The 21461-nt window shown below is 40.1% G+C and overlaps 1 protein-coding gene and 1 pseudogene across 4 annotated transcripts; one reads left to right on the top strand and one right to left on the bottom strand.

Annotated features, from left to right (window-relative positions):
- Window positions 1-1792: 1792 nt before the first annotated feature.
- On the bottom strand, window positions 1793-20836 carry LOC118637968 (influenza virus NS1A binding protein). 4 transcript variants are annotated; one of them, XM_036273686.1, is made up of 15 exons: window positions 20445-20836; window positions 14821-15046; window positions 13524-13652; window positions 13171-13340; window positions 12980-13055; window positions 11088-11261; window positions 10654-10779; window positions 9183-9290; window positions 5533-5662; window positions 5067-5291; window positions 4481-4602; window positions 4258-4384; window positions 4040-4171; window positions 3744-3917; window positions 1793-2323 (listed from the first exon to the last, which is right to left on the bottom strand). In XM_036273686.1, exons 3-15 carry the CDS (start codon window positions 13632-13634, stop codon window positions 2070-2072), a joined length of 1929 nt encoding a protein of 642 aa, XP_036129579.1. In that variant the 5' UTR covers window positions 13635-13652; window positions 14821-15046; window positions 20445-20836; the 3' UTR covers window positions 1793-2069. The 4 variants fall into 4 exon arrangements, with proteins under 4 accessions (XP_036129579.1, XP_036129580.1, XP_036129582.1 ...); XM_036273687.1 differs by lacking the exon at window positions 20445-20836 and adding an exon at window positions 15417-15602; XM_036273689.1 differs by lacking the exon at window positions 5067-5291 and having other exon boundaries at window positions 20445-20554.
- LOC118636988 overlaps window positions 19967-21461 on the top strand; it is a 38844-nt pseudogene continuing 37349 nt past the window's right edge.

Raw genomic sequence — 21461 nt, 5'->3', positions numbered from 1 at the left:
AGCCAAAAATCAAAACTCTATCTTAAAAATCACAAAAAAACTCATGACTGAGGTATAACTGTTAATTTAAACAGGTATTTTATAGTTTTGCTACTGTTTTAGGACCTAGTATATTTTACGCATTTATGACAACCAACTGCAAGCATGATTATCATCAGTATTATTTCTAAATTAGTCCAAAACCCATACTGGTAAAAAAAGAAAAAAAAATGCTGAGGTTATGCCACATTTCCTTTCCTTCCCTCAAGAAAAATGTACATGTTGGACATGGATAAGTAACAACTAGTCATTGACTGTGTCGCCCCCCCCTCCCAAGAAGCTTCTTATATTCAATTCATACTTAAAAATTGATTTTAGCCACCAAAATACCTGTTTGTCATCAATGATAACAGAGGAAAACTTTGACTCAAAGTAATCTCACATATTATTTGCATTTAAGTGTTACTTAGGAACTGAGAAGTACTTTCCAAGGATTTTATTGCTTAATCCTCATAAAACTTAATTTCCTTATGTTAAATAGAACATACACAGAGCCATTTAAAAAAATAGTTATCAATATTAGGCTCATATCTCCAACCTGGTTTTAGTCCAGAACAACCAGCAACTAATAGTCAGGACCAGCCACCAGGTGAACTGGTTTCCTTTCCTGGAAGGTTTCTGTGTAATGGATGCTACAAATAAGGTGTCAAAGTGCCAGTGAAACAGGTGGAGAGAATACCTCGTCGTCTTCCTGTCCCAGTCGGCTCATTAGATTCCTGGGTGCTGCTCTATCTTCTCTGAGAGAAGAAACTGAAAACCTTACACCGTCGTGAATTTCAGATGTAAGATGCCAGGTGAATATTTTTTTCCCAAATACCTTAAGCTCATCACCAGTGAAAAAAAAGTTTCCCCAGAACTTTCAGTAATGAATGAGTACACAAACAACATGTAGATGTCAATCCCGTGGTGCAAGGATTTCCTGCCAAGCACCTTTAATAAGTTTGCGTCAGCAGCAGGCGTCAGGATGTGCGAATTTGGCACCATAAGTTATATGTGGAGCACTGCACATTAGCTACCCAGTCACCCCAACCAATATTTATCCATGTGAACAGAAAAACTGAACAAAAACATAGTTCTGGTGAAGACTGCATTCATAAATCCAATACAGTTTAAATTAACTGTTTTCACAGTCAAGGGCTGCCATTTGGGATTGTTTTGTTAATGATAAAAATAGGAATTACTTAGAAGATAAACTACTTCACTGGTCTTTACTATTACATACTAAGTATCTTGCTATATACCCTTAAAAAGTAATATTAAAAACAGTGTTTCAAACAAAAATTACAGCTATGTTACTGTTCATCAACTCCATTCAAATAAACATTGGTAATTCATTCTCAAAAAAATTATTGTAGCTGAGGCGAAAGCTTAGAGGATTGCATTCTGGGTGTGTAAAGAAACTACTAGAAGACCGCCATTCGGCTTCAGTCACTGAAATCCGCCACATCCCACTTCAACAGGTAAAGCACTCTGCTGAGAATATAAAAAGTTATAAAAGGCAATCATAAAAGATTAAATCTTGGCAGGCACATCAGCTATCTTTTAATAAAAACAAAGAGTAGTTGCCATCTAGTTAAATAAATCTCCTTTGTTATAGAGTGTTCCAGTTATTGAAAAGGGGCCCTTAAAAAACCCAGATGCCTATATCTTAGTACCCTACCCCCTGCCCTAATAGACATTTGAGAAAAGAGTCATTTAATGTGCAAATTGGCAAAACAAATGTGGAGGAGTGGGGACTTTTTGAAACGATGTGCCCAATCAATTCTTGGTTTATTTTACAGTATTAACTTCCAGAAAGTAAAATAACCAAAGTAGTCCTAAAAATACATAAAACAGACCTTCAACTTTGCATTCCTTTCCCAGTAACACAAAAAACTATGTACAGCATGTTTAATAATATGCAATATGCAAAAGCTCTGTGTTGCTGTTAGCAACCTCTATACCCACCCACCCTCCTTATTCACAAATGTACCTGTAACTAAACACAATTACATCACTAAGCCTGTTAGTTTGAAAGAATCTTAAATTTGTTAAAACTGGAAAATCTTTGTATAGGGGCTCCACTCATTTGACTCAAGGTTATAAACTTCTACAGTATTCAGAAATTCATTGCCATCAAATCCTCCTACTGCATAAATGGTGTTCCCTACAGCTGCAATCCCAGCATTGCTCCTTGGTGAAGTCATGTTTCCCATCATCTTCCATTCATTTCTAGTTGGATCATACATCTCCACACAGCTGATGGCATGAGAGCCATCAAAGCCACCACCTACAAACAGTTTTCCTAAAAGAGAAATGAGACAAATCAATCCAGATAAAGAAAAAAAAACCACCCAAATCTATCTTTTGCTAATATCAGTGGTTCTCAGAAATGCCTCTTCATTCTGTCAGAAGTATTTATTAAATGCCTACTAGGGTGGCAAGTACTCTCTAGAGACTGGGGATATAAATGGAATGAAATAGATAAAACCACTCATACAGGAAGCACAGGCAACTTAAGTGTGTGTGTGGGGGGGCATCTAACTAAAGTGCAGTTCTCGCAATTCTATGTGGTAGTTGCTATTACTGCCATTTCACAGATGAACTAAGGCACAAGGAAGTTGGACAACTTGCCAAAAGACACAGCTAGTAGTAAGTGGCAAACCAAAAAAGCTCTGTGCACTGGATGTTTTGTATTAGTCTAGTGTGTAACAACTAAGATTCAAAAGAAGTAATAGAAAAGCAGATTTCAGATAATTAAACATTTTCTAGAGCTTCCCAAATATATAAAATGATGTTGGTAAAGAAAGTTCTTGGAAATAAAGTTGAGAGTTATGACTGCTTTCAAATATACATGTAGAGCAGTTAGTTGTTGTTTTCTAACATAAAATGTTAACATAAACACTATTACTCAGAAAAATGCACATATATGATAGAGTTCTCACTTAATGTTGTCAGTAAATCCTATGAGGACTTTAAGTGAAAGGACATGTGACAAAACCAATTTTACCACGGGCTGATTGATCAAACAAGAGTTGAGTTCCTATGGCATCCATCAACATCATGAAGAAAGGTTAGTGCTGCACTTGGGAAAGAACTGACCAAGCTCACAGTGGCTAGAGGCGCAGACCAGCAGGCTGCTGGTGGGCGTGTCTACGCACACATACTTGCACCAGCTGAGCCACAAGCTTACTAACATCTGCTTTTGTTCCAAAAACAAGGCTAGTTAAATTCATTTTAATAATTGTAAGTAAATCAATACATTGTATATGGAAAAGGAAGCTGTGTCTGTATAAAACTAAGTTTAATGTCTTGGGAAGACTTCTTAAAATAGTCTAAAAGTTTTGCTTCCAATTAGGTATCAAATAGACAATTAGAATGACTGGATCTAGATGATTTGCAAATAAAATACTTCATAAAATTCTTGCTCTAAATAAGTAAACGCAAACTCCAAAATGAAGCATTATGAGTATGGTTTATGGAGGAAAATGACTTAGAACTTAATTCAGTGAATTCATCAAAAGATTAATGAATTACTATATTGAGGTTACATCAAGTACCGAGTTTCTGATTAGGAAAGACATTTCTAAAAGATAAACCCCCAATCCCCATTGCATCAGAAAAGATGGCTGCTTCTAAATTCTTAATTAAACAAACATCTAGTTACCACTGACATTCTCTTGGTATTTTACAACAAATTCTTGCCACTAACCAGTGCTACTCACCATCCAGAACAGCTACACCAGCTCCTCGCCTAGCCACATTCATGGGTGCAATTAAAGTCCAGGTGTTATTTTCAGGATTGTAACGTTCTACGGTGCTCAGGCAATTCCAAGACTCTGCACCTCCAATTATGTACAAATAACCACCAAGCTCACAGACTGCAGACTGGTGTCTACCTATAAAATGAAATCAAACCAAAATTATTACTCTAGTCCCCAAACTGTAAGTGTGTACTACATATACTGTTGATTCAAGTCTTTTTAGGAAAAGAAAACATGAAGGAAAAAAGTCAACTTACGAATGTTTAGAGGAGCACAGCTTGTCCATGACTTCGTTATAGGATCAAAAACATCACAATTTTTCAGTCCTTTCTGGCCATATGGATCAGAGCCACCAAGGATGTATAATTTCCCATTCAGAGCACACACCCCTATGTGAGTATAAAATAAGGTTACACATTGATAATCTAATTATCATGTTTAAATACTGCTATCTCAGAAGAAAAGCATTTTTTACCTGCATTACAACGATTAGTTCTCAGCTCTGGGACAGGAATCCAGTCATCTATGTTTGGATCATACATCTCTCCACAACTCAGGTCATCTGAGTGGCCATTCGATCCACCAACCACATAGAGCTGGCCCTGTACCAAAAGTGAGAGATTAGCATTTCCACCCTTCTAAAGTTATGAGAAAAAGCTAAACGTGGGTTGCTTCTCCCTGAAACTTAATGCATTTACCATCAGTACAGCCATTTGAAATCGGGCTCTTGGTGTTCTCATGGGAGCAAGGAAGGACCAATGATCTGTATGTGGATCATAGCATTCAACTGTTCGAAGACATTCCTCTCTGTTATAGCCACCTGGTAAAAGAACCATAAAGATTTATGTTTAAAATATTAACCTGGACGAGGGTTTCTGGTCCAGAATGGTTTACGTAATCTGCATAGCAAGAAAAAGAGTTTTTATCCACAATCTTATATATAAGGCCCCAGTAGTTCATGTTTAAGTGCTTATAAATAACTGAATTAACAATATTGTCAGTGTGACTAAATTGCTTGGTGTTGGCTTAAACATTAGAACAATTTACCCACTTTATTGTTTTTTTAAGAATTAGAAAAAGATACTGCGTCAGAGATTAGGCAGTACAACAACAGTATTTACTTATTATTTCTCTGTTGTCTTACAGTGTGATAAAGTGGAATGCCAAGGAAGAAGGCGTAGTAAACACTCTCTTCCAAAGCGTGCATGTCACAAGTGTCAAGTGTCCATTTGGAGCTGGGCTGGTTGAAAGTTTCCAGTAAGAAATCACCACCCTTGCTCTTACCTGCAGCTATGAGTTTGCCATTCATCTCCGCTGTCCCCAGACCCGACCGTGCGTAATGCATAGGCGACATGGGCTTTTCTATCAGCTCATCTGGCTGCATCTCAAAGCTCAAACTCTTAGTTAGTTTCGGAGTACTTGTTGGGGAGCTCTGTGGGCTGTTTCGCCCGTGAAGGAAAATGACACAGAATACACCATCTAGCACAGCCAGGCACAAGTAAGTGTTATCTGTAAAACCACAAGAGTTCTATGTTTAAGATGCAGTTATTATTACTTTTGGTTGCTGTGCAATCCTGAATTGAACTCTAGATTCCAGACAGGAACAATCTGCTCTTGTATTCCAAACTTAGTTGCTTCTGAGTTTTTTCCTCAAATAGTCAATCTGAAGGCATTAAAAAAATGGTTCCACTAACACTCCTTCTTAAAAAATAACTGAATTTTAATAATCTGACAAGGGTAATACACTTACTTGAAGTCTTTTCTGAAGCAACGATTTTCCACTCGTGCTTAGGGCTTTGTACTGTGGCATTTGGAGAAGAGAGACATCCAGTGGAACTGCTACTTATCTGCTTATGGCCATTCTCACGTGGTGGTTTTTTCTGCAAAATCAAAAGGTAGCTACAGAAACCTAGCCAAAGACCATACCTGGTGTACCTTTGTTCCTGAGCTATTTCACAACACTGAAAAAACACTCAGTATCCTCCACCTATGTATGACATTATAGCATGCCTAAATTTAACACAAACCAACAATTCCAGTCGACACAAATCACACGCATATTTCTATCTCCACTTAATAACAACTACACTTACACAAATTGCCTGGTCAAGAAAAGCTCAATTTGAACAACTTAAAAAATATATTGTGAGTCAAATATCAATTCCTTAATGGAGGAGAAAAAGGAAATCCTCTACCCCATAATCCACATAAACTCTCATACTCTTTATATTAAGTACAGAATGTTCTAAAAGATGTTATAAATTTAAAATGGCATGAATTAACTGAGAATACATTTAACCCACTGTCTCCACGGAACTGTCAAACCTAAATAAATCATATGTACTGGTATCCTTCACACAATGCAAGCAAAAAAGTGAGCAAATAATATCCATCCAGCCTCTCTGACAGTATTTTACAGGAAAGAGGTGCTAACAACAAGAAACACTTAACAGTATATTTCTTTAGGACTACCTTACAGATATTATAGAGTCTATTTCCAGACTAATTAAACTACATCAAAACACAAAAATATAAAATAGTAATGAGAAATGAAACACTACTACTAAAAGAACCAACCATTCACAAAACAGAATATCCAGGAACACTAACGGAGGGAGAAAGGAACAAAGTTGCAAATGATTGTAAGAGAATTACAGTGTGTTCTCATGTGTGAGTTCCCTTTGATGATTTTTGTCTAATTACTTTAGCCCGTGACACTTCCAACGATACGATCATAGAGAATTGGAAGAGTCAACACTAACTACTCTGAGACGAGCTGTCAACGAACAGGTACCACCTATCACCTTCAGTACCTGGCCAAGTCTGCCTATCCACTTATTTTGGTCCCCAGGGCCAGAGCCACATGGGTAGGTAAAGTTTTTAATGGAAATTTCTATTTCTAGTGGAAGCAAAAAGCTATGTAATAATAGAGAAAAAGATTTTGGTAGCTACATGAGGCTTCAAAAAACTATTGAAAAGTTTGGTCTAGGCCATTCAGCAAGTGTGGTTACACGTCTGTAGGCTATTTTGAGAAAGGGCAGAGAATGTACCATGTGAATTCCGAGTATGAAGGAATTCCGAGTATGAAGCCACTTTTTATACGACAATGTATCCTCTACCATGAGAATTACAAGGCACATAAAACCCCATCCCAATCTGGGAAGAAGGGATCCATAGCCTGGCGCCAGTCCATCGGACACAAAGTATCACCAATTGATAATGCTTACATTAAGAGCTTCTATCACAATGAGAGAACTTCTAGAGAGGAGAGAAAACCAACATGAAAGAGAAAAAAGCACAGTAACAATGAAGATGCCAGTGTTACAGAACCAACAGCCTTTGGCAGAAATGCTGGTTAACACTTTTATATTCCTTCTGGAACATCTTCAATTCTTCCAGCTTCCTCACATCAACTTTACCACCAGCCCACTCACTGGCTCATGCTTTCTTTGCCTCCGTCTCCCAAGAGGCAGTCTCTGGTGGTGGTTTTTGAGCTTCTCAAACTACAGGTTTCTTAACCTTTATACTCTTTGGAAATTATATCCACTCGAGGTTACTAAGTGGTTTCCTAAAACCAGTGTAGGAGGGAGGTTCCTAACTTCTCTTCCATGTCTCCCCAGATGACACAGCTGGCACGTGAGTCCTTCAGACTTCCTCCTCCTGGGTTAACTGGCTCTTACAACACAGTGTGATTCCGATCGTCCTACCTTCCTACTGGCTTCCTTCTCACCTTCTTTTCCTATTCCTAAAGCTTAGTGTCCCTTCATCTTCTTACTTCATGATCTTGATTCATGGCACTGCCTCCTAAGGAGTCACAGGTCAGAATCCTGCTCTCTCTCAAATTCTTCCTTTTCCTTAATTTTCCTAATGTAAATGGACCAATCATTAAGAACTACTGACTCAATCTTTGTAACTATATCTATAGTCCTTCCTTTTTCCTTCGTGCCCTTACACATTGGTCTCACGAGCGCTAATCTACCTTCTCTACCTGGTTATAAAAATGGAAGTTTAATGCAATCATTTTGTAAAGTAAAAAAAAACAAAACACAAACTAGCTAGAATCCCACAACCCAGAGGCTACCTGATAGTTAACCGTGTGTCTAAAACATAATTAATAAGTACACAAATCTTTGCTCTAGAGAAATACCGTAATTTAACCCATCCACTATTATGAAATGTATCTGTTCATATTGGATCTACTTCCTTGTCTAAAAATCTATGAAAGTTCCCCACTACTTGGAGGATAAAGCATAAGCCCCATTTACTCACTTTCCTAATCTGGGAACCTGCACTTCCAAGCATGCCACCCTTGTGCGGACTTTCTTTGCTATCTGATGCGACTGTCTGCTGTGCACACTCTTCTAACCCTAAGACTGCGCAAATGTTGCCTCTTTTGTGAAATGTCCCTCGTTTCTCTCCTCTTGACTCTACTATGTCCTTCCCTTTATACCTTCAGTAGTTACCTCTTATAAGTCTGTATTGTTTTACCTACTCCTATAAGTTCCTAAAGTAGAAGCTGTCTCTTACACTTTCTTGTGTCTCCAAATCTAACACAATGCCTGCCATTTACCAAGCATTCCACCTTTGCTTACTGAGAGTACTTTAGAAAACTTTCAGACCCATAAACTTTCTGAAAATAAAGCTGTTTGGCCACTATTAACATAGAACACCTGACATCACCATACAGGTTACGTCTGAGTCTATTCTTTGTCTTCTAATTATTAAAGGAGAACCCTTAAAGTGGGTCAACTCCACCTACTTTATATTTTATCCCTCATAAATACAATGTTGAACTAAAGGCCAAAAAATGATTACATACTGTGTGGCCATTTATATCAAGTTCAAACACAGGCAAACCTGTATTTTTAGAAGTTGTGATAATGATTTCCTTCGGGGGTAGTTCATGGCAATGGTCGGGAAGGGGCAGGAGGGAGGCTCCCAGGGCACTAGAAAGCTCTTCTTGACCCGGGTGACTAGTGGGCTCACTATGTGACACTTAGGATTTGTGCAGTTTTCTCTGTAATCTGTCCATAAACTTAAAAAGTTTATTACTGAGAGTCTTGAAAATTGGATCTATTTTATAGTCATTCCTGTTGCAAACAACTATTTTTCTAGCCAAATTTCTATATTGCTTCATCTTATTTGTCATTTTTCTTACTATTTGTAAATGCTATTGAGAAAAAAATCTAAATGGGGTTCCTAATTTGCTGAGTTAATGTCTTTTAATGTAGCAAAAGTGGTGGAAGCTTGAAGGTATGCTTGTTTTCTCCCAAAAATGTTTCTGTCCAGTCATACCAATGAAATTCTTCCACTTTCCTTTATTGAAGGAAAATTGCAGTACACTATAGAATGCTCTAATCAAACTTTAACCTGAGGTTACCTCAGATGTGCAATGTGTACCTGCACAAACTGAATGTGGTCATCATCACTGCCAAACACCTCAGCCTGTCCATCTAGTAGGTTCCCATCAAGCAGCTTGTGATCAGCTGAGTAGTACAAGGTTTGAACCTGCAAAACAGCAACAGAACACCCATGTGGCTACCGTCTCCATGGCTACACTTTTAGTACGCAGATCACACAACCGCCTCAAGGTAACCTCCAGTGTGCTTCTTGGGCTTCTTGACATCTTACTCTGGCAGGATCCCGAAGCAAAGAAAACAACATGTCATGGTTGTAAAAATTAAAAAAAACAAAACAAAAATAAAATACAGAATCTTCTAATCCTGGCTGAAAAGTCCTTGGCTTGATTGGGTGAAAGAAGTCTTCATTTTTTTCATAGCTTCTATTATATTGCATTAAGAAAAAAGGCACTAGTACAATAGATAGGATCTTAAAGAATATACACATTTACAATAAAATACTGAACGTGCTTTACACCTCTCAGGATAAGTCGTCTAATTTGCATAAACATATTTCTGTCCTGTAGGCAATGTCAAGAAAAACAAATCCAAAAATTCAAACAAGATGCTGTCAAGATGCTTCCCTTAATCGATGCAAATACATGGCGAATGCATCTGATTTTCAAGTGAAAAACCATATAGAACTTAAAGATCATCTGTTGGCCTTTCAAAACGTAATGGTAACAGTATTTTTAAAGGCCTAACAGACTTGGTAAGCCACTAGTGAACCTGAAAGGCCTAAGCGGAGGGATAAACTCAAGGTCACCGCACCGCTCCATCTGCCTGCGTTTAATTCCCCTAATTCTCCATTAATTTTTTCTTGCGTGGTTTTTAAAAGCCCAAGTTGGTGACTATATGTATGAATAACACCATTGAAAAACACAAAGCTTTAAAGATAAGATTCCTGTAAAGGAGTAAACACCATTAAATCATCATCGTTCTCTGCCCACAGCGGATTTTTCTTAGGAGAACTGGGGCAGGACTGCTGCTTCTTTACGTGTCAATACACTTGAGGATTCTTCTTGTCTCTTCAGTCTTGGGTATCCTAGTTTTGTTAATAAACCTATGGGGAGATAAATCAACGGGGAGGAACAACCATTAGAAGCTTTTACTTACTTGTCAATTTTAAAGCAAAAACCTGTGAAGAAAAATTAAGAATCTACAGAAAATTTCAGTGTACCACCTCCCATCTCTAAAGCAAATTACATGCTACTTTAAAGAAAGTTAATAAGCACATAATAAGCAAAGAAATTAAAAAAAAAAAAAAAAAAAAAAGAAAAAGCAGAAGACCAAACTGAACAGTTCATTCAGCTCACCTGGACACCCCCCCTGTTTCTCAGCTTAGGGGTACCTATAGCAAAATTTAAATTCTTTAGGGTCATGGTTATAAAATAAAAGTGAGAGGGAATCCTTCATGTTATAGCAAAATACTTTTTTAAGAGTTGTTGAATCCCATTTACTTTAAAACTAACCTCTTCCATCAGCTCTTCCAGACTGTCTCCATTCTCCCAGATGCTACGCTGCACCCAGTTGATTACCTTTGTATACAGTTTGCCATTGCTGGGCAAGCAAACATTATCTTCAAGCATTACCTCCAACTAGAGTGGCGGGGGGGAGAAACAGTAACACATGGATCAGTGTTCACTCTCCAATTTTTAGCTTAATAAAGATGCCCCAATGCATTCCACACATTTACTCTACATTGTGAATTGGAATTAAGAACCAGTAGCCAAAAAACAAAGAAAACAAAATTGGTTGGAAGAAAACCATTACAACACTGCTAAAAATAACAGTATCATTTCAGTGTACTCTTTTTCACAACCATCACTCATTTGCCCAAAACATTAACAGAGATTCCATGCCTTGAACCAAGTAGTATATATCTCTTTAAAAATTTACTCCTTACCTTTAGCCGTGGAAGTTTAAGAAACTCTTCCTCTTCTGAAATTTGTAACAAATGCTCCTGAATATAAGCATCAACCTTATTCAACAAACGGGAGTCTCCCATACAACTTGCAAAGTTCCGGTAGGAGATGCAACTGGTAACATCCATTCTAGACAGTAAATAATCGCCACAAACCTTGGAAAACAAATGAGCACCAACATTTACATACATTTTCTTCAACAAGCATTTCATACTCTATATGTAAGCATTATGTAAAGACATAAAAATGAATTAAAAAAATCACTGCCCTAACAGAACAAGTTTAACAGTGGGAAAAAACAATGTATACAAACGATAAACAACAAATGCCATACAGATGTGTCAACTGTTTAAGGAAAAAAACACTACACTGAAATGCTATAATACTGCACATGAAATGTTAAGACAAGTATAATTCTCAACTAGAGTAATTAGAGAAGCCTTCATGAAGGCAACATCTGAACTGGGCTCTACAGGACAGATGATGTAGAATGCAGATAGGGAAGACGCTGCAAACAGTTTAGTTTGATTGGAGCAAAAGTGAATAGGAAATAATTTTGGAAAAATAGCAACTACACTAGGGAGAACCTGGTGCTAACCTGAGGGATATGTGCTACAAGCCATGGGAGGATATTTAAGCAGAGTGCTGTTAAAGGAGGTGCCAGGAAAGGTTCTTAAAGGGCCAAATAGTTAAGTGTCTTAGGTTTGTGGGCCTGCTGTCTTTGTCAAAACTACTCAACTGTCACTATAGGTGGAAAGTGGCCACAGACCGTATGTAAATGAAAGCTGTGTTCCAATAAAACTTGATAAAAACAGGCATCTGGTGGGAGGGTTGCAGTTTACTCACTCCTACATAGAGGATTAAATGCTTTTCTTCCTATGAATTATTAAGTACTTCTCAATGGTGTTAAATTCTAGAAGTGATAACTTTTAAAGAACCCAGAAGAGTAAAAAACAAACAAAAAACCCCACAAAGAATTGCCCTAGCTGGGTAGCTCCGTTGTTTAGAACATCGTCCTGATACACTAAGGTCACAGGTTGGATCCCTGGTCAGAGCACATACAAGAATCAACCAATGTCCTGCTATGGGCATGTACCTTGGCTGCAGTTTGTCCCCGGCCCTGGTTGGGTCGTGTGGGTGGTGGCCACTCGATGTGTCCCTTTCACATCGATGTTTCTCTCTCTTCCTCTCTCTCCTTCCCACTCTGAATAAAAAATGGAAAAATGTCCTCGGGTGAGGATAAAAAAAAAAAAAGAATCAACCAATGAATGCATAAATAAGTGGAACAAGAAGTTGGTGTTTCTCTCTCTCTTTCTCAGTCTCTCTCTCTCCCTTCCTCTCTTTAAAATCAATTTAAAAAAAAAATATGAACAAAGAATTGAAGTTATATGATTAATTTGAGAAAAATATTTTAATTCATGCTATACAGACACCCTGACAGAGAAAACTATTAGAAGAGCAAGACTTTAGCCCATTCCGAGAGGAGGTGTGACCTTGCTACATTACAGCTCCACATTTCAAACAGCGTATTCAGTTCTCTAGAGGGAAAAAGAGACTTTCAAGTTTTTGAGACTAACAAATGACAAGACATACATTCTAATCATACAAGACTCCTGCCCGACTGGTGTGGCTCAGTGGTTTGAGCATCATCCCATGGACTGAGAGGTCCTAGTTAAATTCCTGGTCAGGGCACATGCCCAGGTTGTGGGCTTGTTCCCCAGTAGGGGGCGTGCAGGATGCAGGCGAACAATGTTTCTACTCTCTCTCCCTTCCCCTCTCTCTAATAAAAAAAAACAAAAAACAATAAAAACATATTAAAAAAAAATTAGACTCCCTGACAACAGCAGTCCTTGTATTATTTCTGGTACTCTACCTGTTTTACTCGGTCCATCTTTAGCTTTTTGGCTGCAGAATAAACATCTTTCACTAATTCCTTATCAGCTTTCAACCTATTAAAAAAAAAAAGGTTATCATTTCACATCCAAGGCCTCAATTTAAATCTAGAGAAACTTAGATTTTCCTGATGACATTCCCTGATTATATAAATGACTTCAAAGAACTTACTGTGCAGTGTAGGCATAATTCAACAAGACTTCAACAGCTTCTGGGTTGAGATCATCGAATTTAACATGAGAAACTCTATGAGGATCACTGTCACTATTAAAGATTTCAAATAAATAGGGACTGCAGCAAGCCAGGACCGCTCTGTGTGCTAACATCTCATGGCCACAGACCTGAAATTATGAGGAATTAAAATCAGAAATATTGTGGACTATGTATTTCTCTACTTAATCATTCATTTTAAAAGATATTTCATTAAATGCCTCCTGTGAATGAGAAAATAAGCAAATCCAAGATCCTATGGCTTTTACTAATAAAAGACCAATTCTGTAAGTTTCCAATTAAGCTTTAACTACCTGAAGTCGAACATCACAGAACTGGCCACTTTTCCTCAGGGCGTTTAATTTGGCAACAGAAGACTCAATGAAATTTTCGTCTTCAAACATTAAATATCCATTGGGAATCATTTTTTCTTATAAATTTGGCTGAAGGGCAAAAAGAATGAGTTATTTTACTTGTGAATGGTGACCTTTATATTTCAAAGAGTAATACAGTATCTTTATTTTCAAATGTTATCGAATCAACAACGTTATACAAAAGCATTACTGAAACAACACTGGCACTGGATGTCCAGGTCTTTGTACTCCTACACCAGCGGTTCTCAATCTGTGGGTCGCGACCCCTTTGGGGTCACCTAAGACCACTGGAAAACACATGGTGATTCGTAACAGTAGAAAAATTACAGTTATGAAGTAGCAACAAAAATAATTTTATGGTTGGGGGTCACCACAACAGGAGGAACTGTATTCAAGGGTCGCGGCATTAGGAAGGTTGAGAATCAATGTCCCACACTTTGGTCATCTTTTTAAGGATTCCTACAGTAGTGGGTTATCTCAGCAACTTTGGCAGTCTCTATGCCTATTAACACAGTCATTGTAAAGGGAAAGAAATGTAAACCCAGCTCTACCCAAACCCATTGCAGGAACAAACTAAAAGCCTGGACAGTGGTGAACTGGTCCTCACGAATGGGTTTCCTTTTGGCTGCTGTAATTCTGTTATCCACAAATGAGAATAACTGATATATAAGATGAACTTAAATTCTCTTCCCTTTGCAGATTTCAGATACTCTAAATCATTTATAAGAATACATACTAGAAACTTATGTTCTTTTTAAGTTTCCATGTCACCTTTTCTTGGGAACAAGCTACTAATGGGCTATACAAGACACAACACTGAAAAGCAGTAATAGGCCCTAGCCAGTGTGGCCCAATTGGTTGGGTGTTGTGCCATGCACCCAAAGGTTGCTGGTTCAATTCCTGGTCAGGGCACATGCCCGGAATGCAGCTTGATCTCCAGTAGGGGGCGTGCAGGAGGCAGTTGATAGATGTTTCCATCTCACATTGATGTTTCTCTTTCCCTCTCCCTCTCTCTCTAAAAAGCAATTAAAAAAAAAAAAAAAGGCAGTAACAGATTTCAGTTTGAAGTAACTTATTCAAATTCAAAACAAAGGAAAAAATAGAAAAATGTTTTTTTATTACAAATGATTACTGGCATCACCTTATAAAAATTATGAAAAGCTGTTAGTGAACTTGGTATGGTGTTCAGAAAAACAAGGTGTCTTAATTCTGCATTAGGCAATGAATGTTCACTTACCTACTATACTGGTAAGAAATGTATTTCTGGGATGTCTTAAATAATCCAAGGACAAAGGAATGTTCAAACTTAGCACTTCGTTGAGGTATGAAGACAGGTGATGGAAGAGAACAGAGGTGTCTTAAACTCTAATGGTGATTCCAAAACTATCAGGCTTGGAATGATGTAATCAAGTCCTTAAAAGCTATAGACATGAGTTTCTTCTGTGATAATCATGTATCATAATCTGCAACAATGAAAAATTTTAGATATTCAGAATGTCATCAATCTAGGTCGATCATATCACACAAAGTTGTGATCTTGAAGAGATTTTGAAAAGGCACAAAGAGAGAAAAGAACACAAATGTGATTATATATAAACATTTTTCATTTAACCTGCAACTAATCAGGTAATAAAAAAATCCTTTTAATATAGAAACACATGATCCTTGTTTTCAACAGCCAGCAAACAACTTGGGCATCATTCCCAGACATGTACACAATGTTACAGTCAAACCAGATACAGTACACTGTTTCCCCAAATATGCTCTGCACTTCTCAGCCTCTGTACCTTCTTGGAATACCCTTAATCCAACCTCTGCCAGACGAAATTTTACCTCCATAGAGCCCCTGCCAAATCCTCACAGGTAAGTAGTTTCTCCACATACGGAACCTTCTCTGAAAAGTGTGGGAGATCTTACAGCTGGCCTGTTCTGGGTTGTGTTTCTGTATACCTGCTTATCTTCCTTGATTCACGGTCCCTTGAAGGTAGAGCCTCTGTCTTACTCATCTTTGTATGCATTCCCTCTACCCCCCACCAAAACTTAGCCAGACACTTGAATATAAAGATTCACCTGAACTGCTACTGCCATTAACTCAGGAAACCAGAACTAAGAAATTATTTGAAAGATGTGCATTCTTTAAATTTTAATTTAATTGATTTTTTAATTGATTTTTTTTTTAAAGAGAGAAAAAGTAAGGGAGAGAGAAACATTGATGAGAGACAAAGATCGATCTGCTGCCTCCTGCATGCCCCTCACCAGGGATTGAGCCTGCAACCTGGGTATGTGCCTGACCGGGAATCAAATGCAACTTCTTGGTGCGGGGAACAATGCCAAACCAATTGAGCCACACCGGCCAGGGCATGTGCATACTTTTTTAAATGGACATCTTAAAATTACCCAGACTTTCCTTATACATCAATCAAATCCACAATTCTAATTTAACAATTATGTTAAGGTAATCACTTAAGTCTGGTCCAGTTCTAATTCAACAAACCTATTTGTTAAATTCAACACATAACTCTTTGTAAGAGAGAGGGATCCCACATGCCCTAAATGTGTAACTTAGGTCTTATTTCAAGAATACCTGAATATTCTTCTGATTCAGTTGGGACTGTTGTCAATGCTAACCCCCCAACAAAACTGTATCATACCATTATATAACACTGATTGCCTCTGCTCTACATTTTTATCCAAATTAGTTAATTCAACTTTTCTTCAGAAACCAGGTCTAATAAAATAAATGTTTTCCAAGCAACACACAATTCTCTATACAGATAGAAAACACACTATATCTTAAAGAAACCTTCAAACACTTTTAGCCAAGATCCAGCTCAAATTAAGAAAATCTTGGTACACATGGTATATACAGGGTGACCAATCCACACGTGCAGCTGGTAATCCTCACTTCAGTTTCATAAACTGCTCTTGAAACAAGGGTGAAAGGGGACCTGCCATGCAAATTCTGTTGATATTAAAATGTGCCCTTTGAAGAAAACCAAAAACATTATAATGTGGAGATTTATAAAGATTTTAAACTTTGACCAGTTTTATTCAGTATCTATTTGTAAATTAGTCTTGATCTAAGACTAAAAATGCCACTTACTTATATTTGATAAATTGGAAGTTCTACCTTAAATTTATTTTTAAAAACAATAACAGGTGGTTAAAATATTTTCAGTCCTTTAAAAGGAAACACCAGAGAATTTTAGGGGGTCACAGCAACTCCTGCAAAAACATGTTTTTGAAAATTCACATTCATTTTCACTAAAGTAAGACTAGGCAAATTGAGAGCTTTAAACTATTTCAAAAATTCACAGAAAAATCTTAATTTTGGTCTATGAAATTCAAGTTCAATAACTAGTAGAAGAAAAAAAGTAGAGAGAACTTTTTTCCTTTGAAAAACCAAACCAAAAGTCCCACCACCCCAGAGTTTATATAAAAGTATAAAACTTAGACTTGTGTTTGATATTTAAAATACACATTTGCCCTGGCTGGTGTGGCTCAGTTGGTTGGGCGTCATCCAGTGGATGAAAAGGTCGCCAGTTTGATTCCTGGTCAAGGCACATGCCCAGGTTTCAGGCTAGATCCCCAGTGGGGTGCATGCAGGACGCGGTTGATAAATGTTTCTCTCCAGCATTGATGTTTCTCTCTCTCTCCTTCCTCTCTAAAATCAATAAAAACATTTCATAAAATATACATTTGACTTATCCACTTTTTAAATTAAAACTGAGGTCAACTACAATATATTCTGGAGAATATACTTCATGTCCTTAATATAGCAAGTGCAAGAAAAGGGAGAAGACTAATAAATGAGTAATTAAACTTCTTTAGTAATATCCAGAAATTCACATTACCACAGCCCCTGAAAAGTTAGTTTAACTGAACTACAATTCAACAGGTCTTAGCAAAGAGTTTTTAAAAGGTAGGCATAACACTGCCTCCCCCCAAATTTTTCTCGGGCCTTCAGTAAGAAGAGCAAGATAAAACCTTATCAAACTTTCAAAGCATCCTTAAAACTTTAAGGCAAATTACAAACATTATTTAAACTGCAAGGCAATCTTTTGAGGGCAGCCGACTCACACAAAAGAGCAATCAACTCCATTTTTAAAGGACTTTATAATAATGCAAAGAAAACCAATAAATCTTTGTAAAACCAGAAGTAATAGATTCCCATTGTCACCTCTGAAACTACTATCACCATCCATCTACATAAAAAGTCACCAGACAGACTCACTTGGCTCCACGTTTCTAACCTCATTGTTCTGTACTTCTTTCATCCCACATACGTTATGGCACCAAGCATATGGCAGGCAAAATCTGGAATGGGATGCTCAAGGCACAACGGAGTTAACTCCATTCCCCAGCCTTGAACACTATGTAGACCAACCAGAGATAAACCGAGCAGAAAAGACAGCTCAAACAAAAAAAGTAAAAATGTATGACTGCACACACATTCCAGAAACTGCAGCAATTTCTGTTTCAATAGACTGCAGTTTGCAGGATGCATTTGGAAAATAGTGGGAGAGGAAGTAAGAGAGTCCACTGCTAGTTTTAAACAATGCTGGAGAGCAGAAAGGGATTTTAGCAAGGAGAAGCATAGGACATTAACAAATGTGCAGATGGTCTGCAGGAAAGGGTTAAAACACTGATGCAGGAAAATTAAGTACAGATATTATATACCCATGCTTATCCTTAGGCAGTAAGGATATTTTAGCCTGGATATGTGGTATCATTATCAAAATCAACATTCAAAAGGCACAACATTCATTTTAGTTTGCTGCATGCTGAGAGCTAGGAAGGAAGAGAGGAATTTGCTTTGGGACATAATACTGAGGTACCTGTTGGGCATTAGGGTTGATACCACAAGTGTCAGAATATTGATCCAAGTGTAGGTTCAAAAATCATTTACAAGATGGTAACTGAAGTTGGTATGTGAAGATAAACATGTAATTTCTGTGGTTCTAACAACAACAACAAAACAGAAATCACTCCCTTATTCATAATTCCTCCATTTACACTCTGGCACAAAAGGTGGGAAGATCCCCGAGTTTTAAGAATCCCTTCTTGTAGATTTGACCATACAATTGTACTGTTGAAATCAATTAAATTATTTTTAGTGGTACTTGATCTTAGTAACAATGACTGAGACATTTCCTTAACAAGAAAACTTTTACATTAAAAAACACTTATTTGCAAAACCGCATTTAAGTGCCACTTAAAATACCTTTCAAACAAAGAAAACAAAACCCCACCTCAAAGTAAGTGGCCAAAAATCCTGGAATGTTTTGTTTTAGGGGGAAAAGTTAGAAAAATAGAACGACAAATTAAAATAAATTAAGAAATGTATATCTATTAACCAGAGATGTCCTCCGTTAGGAAAATACAAAGGAAAATCATTGTGGGTCTCTTTTTGGTCAGTGGCATTAGTCCGTTTTACAAAACTCCAGCTACTAAATTATAGACATTTGGTAAGTAGCCTACCTGCCGACATTAATGATACTCTTCTCAATCCCATTCTAAATAGTGTTTGCCTCATCTCCAGATATACAACTACAACTACTCCTTGGCGTCTTTAAGCCATAACTTTCACCAAGATTATGCTTACAAACGATTCATTAGTATTTTATTTTCTTTAAATTAACCGATGGAACTGGAATTATTAACAGAAAAGACAGTCTAGTCCATGCTGTACTAGGCTTCCAGAGTTACTCTTTATTACTAGACAGAAGATCCACATACAAGTCCTCAAAGAACAGCTGGAGGCCAGGGTGTTCTAATCCTCCAACACTAACAGATCTTAGGAAATGAAAACGCGCCCTTTAGGCATCTGATTTCTACTTGCTATAGTTTTCAAATGTCAGCTGTCTCACACAAAGATCTGTCTCCGACGTACTGGGGAAAAGTAAATCTAGTTCTAAAGTATTTGTGGTTCAAGTTTCCCTACGTTCAACTCTCAATCTGATACTGCCGGATACGTTCCTCCTAAGTGCTTATAACCGGAGACCCTTTGCAAGATGCATAGAAAGAAAGTCGTTAAAACAGCGAACCTCACCGCCGATTTCTTTCGTAAATAAAGAAAGTGGCCAGCGCCCCAGAGTGACTGCAGAACCCTGCAGCCCCAGGCCTCCCTCCACGCGCGGCGGCAGGAGCCCACTCCGCAGGCGGGAGGCCAGGCGCCCCGCGCCTGCACACCCCCGCCGGGGATTGGCCGGCCCCGCAGTCATTCAGCGCCAACACGTCAGGGCAGCCGCTCCCTCCCTGCTCCCGCCCCCCTCTCCCCGCGCTTGGCAAGAAAAGCGGGCAACGTGGAGCGGGAACAAAGGACCCCGCGGCCCACCGCGATCAGGGACGCGGTGCCACCTCACTCCAGGCCCGGGGCACCGATGCGGCCCGGGGTCGGCTCCCCGCCCACACGCGCCGGGTCCCGGGAGGTCTCACGTTGGAGAGTCCAGACCCGTGCAGACCACACACTAGGCGTTGGTGCTGACAGCGAGAAGGGAGATTCCCGCGCCCTCGCTCCGGCAGGTCATCGCCGCACCCCCACCCAGGCCCCCGACCCAGGCCCCCGGGCAGGCCCGGCTCGTTCCGCCCGCCCTGCTTCCTCTGCCCCAGCGCTCTCCGAGGCTGCGGGCAACCGCCGGCCGCCGCCAACGCGACCAGCAACCAAGGCAGGGGCCCGAGGGCAAGGCCCGCGCGGCGCCGGCCGCTGGCCCTCGGAGGGCAGAGGCGGCGGCTCGGGGTCCCTCCCCGGGGATCGGGACACCGCTCTGCGCCTTCCACCCTCTCCGAGGCCGCCCACGCCATCCCTCGGCGGCCGCGCCCGCTTCCGCCTCCACCTTTGGTGCGAACTGCGCTTATTACCTGGTTCATCTCTGAAGAGATGGAAATACTCATCTCTGGAGCTTCGATGGGGAGCAGCAGGAAGCGGGCGGGAACAGGCCCAACGGAAAGCGCCTCGAGGCCGCGGAGGGGGGACGCGAGCGAGCGAGAGGACGCGCGGCCAGTCCGCGGAGGGTGCGAGGAGAGGGGAGCGCCAGCGAGGGCTCGGGGACTCGCTCGCTCGCCCGCCCGCTGGCACGGCCACGAGGAGACGGCAGGCGGAGAGACTGCGCCCAGCAGTTCCGAGACACCCACCTCCACGAGCGTCCCGGAGGCACTGCCGCCGAGGCTGCTGCTCGCGCCTCACCCCCTTCGCACGTCACCACGTGTGCCGTCGCCGCCGCCGCCAACGCTTTGCAGACGCTTCCGGCTCGGATCTGTCCGCGAATCACAGGGGAGCACCAGAAAGATGCAGCCCTGCGGCCCCGCCCACCCTCGCCGGCCCCGCCCCGCCCCGCCCCGCCCCGCCCCGCCCCGCCCCGACTCTCGCTCGGTCTGGTTCCTTCCAGCGCGGCTCAAGTAGGTCAACGCAAGGTGATCCCTGGGAGAGAGACTGCGCTCTGGGTGCGACTCCTTTTACTTATCTCGCCCTAGTCCCTCCTTGCCCCGCACCCTCACTTCGCCCTTTCGGACCGTCCCGGAACTGGTTCCTTCCAGCCGCCCTCACCTGTTCTGCTCCCCACTAGAGGCAAAATCCCCAGAGAGATCAGATGGGGGAGATTAGATTTCTCCACGTCAAGTTTACATCTAGGCAACTGCCCTTGACTGGAGCTGGCCGCGGTGCACCTTAGAGTTGGCCCTCGCCTTTGGTGGAGGGTGTTGGTGTGCAGGGAGGAGGCATGGAGGTTGCGAGGGAGAAGAGATGCACATCGAAAGAAGGGGTGAGACGATTCGGTAACTTAGAAAGAACTATTGGAAAAGACCGAAAAGGCATAATAAATATAGGTGTTGCTATAAAAACTTGTTTACTTCTGATTTTTGTCGTCGTCCCCCACGCCC

Source organism: Molossus molossus, unplaced genomic scaffold (assembly GCF_014108415.1).
Source record: "Molossus molossus isolate mMolMol1 unplaced genomic scaffold, mMolMol1.p scaffold_m16_p_20, whole genome shotgun sequence".
NCBI classification, from domain to species: Eukaryota; Metazoa; Chordata; class Mammalia; order Chiroptera; family Molossidae; genus Molossus; species Molossus molossus.
The sequence above is the reverse complement of the archived record's forward strand: the minus strand, read 5'-3'. Positions and strand labels throughout refer to the sequence as shown.

Excerpts from the sequence above, each read along its gene's own strand:
- LOC118637968 (XM_036273686.1), bottom strand. The coding sequence starts at position 13,634 with ATGATTCCCAATGGATATTTAATGTTTGAAGACGAAAATTTCATTGAG. Across the intron at positions 13,056-13,170 it reads AATTATGCCTACACTGCACA|GTTGAAAGCTGATAAGGAAT; the intron begins GTAAGTTCTTTG and ends TTTTTTTAATAG. Across the intron at positions 5,663-9,182 it reads ACCACATTCAGTTTGTGCAG|AAAAAACCACCACGTGAGAA; the intron begins GTACACATTGCA and ends TTGATTTTGCAG.